A 1,476-nucleotide genomic window follows, 5' to 3' on the forward strand; every position below is an offset into this window, starting at 1 on the left:
CTCCCGGGTTCAAGCGATTCTCCTGCCTCAGCCTCCCAAGTAGCTAGGATTACAGGCGCCTGCCACCACGCCCAGCTAATTTTTGTATTTTTAGTAGAAATGGGGTTTCAGCATGTTGGCCTGGCTGGTCTCGAACTCCTTACTTCAGGTGATCCACCTGCCTCAGCCTCCCAAAGTGCTGGGATTACAGGCACGAGCCACCACTCCCAGCCACCTCCCATTTTAATTGACTGGTCTGTAGGCTCCATCCACACTCCTGGCTTCTGTCTTAAGCAAGCATCCTTTTTGCTGTCTTCAAGTAAATAATAGTAACCTGGCCGTGAAGGAATACAAAACGGGCTTCGTCAGTATTCTTCACTTTGACATCCAGTAATGGAAGACTTCACATTTAACATTAGCTCTTGCTTAAACTGATCTCAAATCACTGGCCACTTTGGTTTGGCTTGTTTTTTACCTTGGAGGATGCAGTTGGTTTAATTGCTACTGGGCGTGAGTTCCAGTGCTAGGGGCTGCTTCCCTTGAGGGTCGGTTAACATGAGAAAGACCCGTGCACCAGGAGACAAAATGAAATACAAGGACGTGAAGAGATCCCTAAACTTTGGAGTATTTATGATCAAGAGCGGTTCTTTGGAGCTCTCTCTTCCTGAGATGTCTGCGTAGACATAGAGGGGACCCTGCTGAGTTCTGCAGACAGTGACAGGGTGGCTCCAATCTCCGCCTCCTGACTCCTAGCCTGGTGCTTTTACGACAGGGTCAGTGAGAATTCAAGATACTGATTTTTTTTTTCTAACTGTGACCATAGGACAGCAGGATTCCGTAAGCCAGGTTTTCACACCCCTCCTTAGAGACAGGCTAGTAGAATTCTCACTATTCCAAAATACTTGACTAGCTTCATTGAGTCTTTTTGGAAATAAGAGCTTCGAGAGTGGCGGAAGGTAGGTGATGGGAAGGTGAGGTGGCCGTGGCAGACGCATGGCTCCCTGAGAGACAAGCCCAGTGCCTTTGCAGCCCTCTTGGCTTTCTGCTGTGTTTGGGGATGACCTTAGCACCCTGTGTAGGCTCCAAGTGGAAAGGGTCCTGTTGTTTCATTCTGTCTCCTCTTTTCCTGTCCCATGTGTGCCTGTTTCTCTCTCCTGCGTGCTCCCCCTCCTCTGGGTGCAGCTGCGGGGGCACTCACTTGGTCTCTGTGGTCTCCACAGTGGACCGCATCATTGGCCTGGACCAGGTGGCCGGCATGTCGGAGACGGCGCTGCCCGGTGCCTTCAAGACGCGGAAGGGCATGTTCCGTACCGTGGGGCAGCTTTACAAGGAGCAGCTGGCCAAGCTGATGGCCACGCTCAGGAACACCAACCCCAACTTCGTCCGCTGCATCATCCCCAACCACGAGAAGAAGGTGCGGCCGCCTGGTGGGGTGGCCCGGGCGGGGCACCGTGGTGTGGGGCGCTCAGCCCGTCTGTCTCCCCAACAAAAGCACCC

General features: G+C 52.8%; 1 protein-coding gene across 2 annotated transcripts in view; it reads left to right on the forward strand.

Moving 5' to 3' along the window:
• MYH9 (myosin, heavy chain 9, non-muscle) overlaps positions 1 to 1,476 on the forward strand; it is an 89,652-nt gene that overhangs the window by 59,152 nt on the left and 29,024 nt on the right. For both annotated transcript variants that reach the window (XM_011978946.1, XM_011978945.1), the window contains one exon: positions 1,162 to 1,393. In XM_011978946.1, coding sequence (XP_011834336.1) covers positions 1,162 to 1,393 — 232 coding nt within the window. The remainder of the gene's footprint in view (positions 1 to 1,161; positions 1,394 to 1,476) is intronic.

Source organism: Mandrillus leucophaeus, unplaced genomic scaffold (genome assembly GCF_000951045.1).
Source record: "Mandrillus leucophaeus isolate KB7577 unplaced genomic scaffold, Mleu.le_1.0 Scaffold2, whole genome shotgun sequence".
Classification (NCBI taxonomy): Eukaryota; Metazoa; Chordata; class Mammalia; order Primates; family Cercopithecidae; genus Mandrillus; species Mandrillus leucophaeus.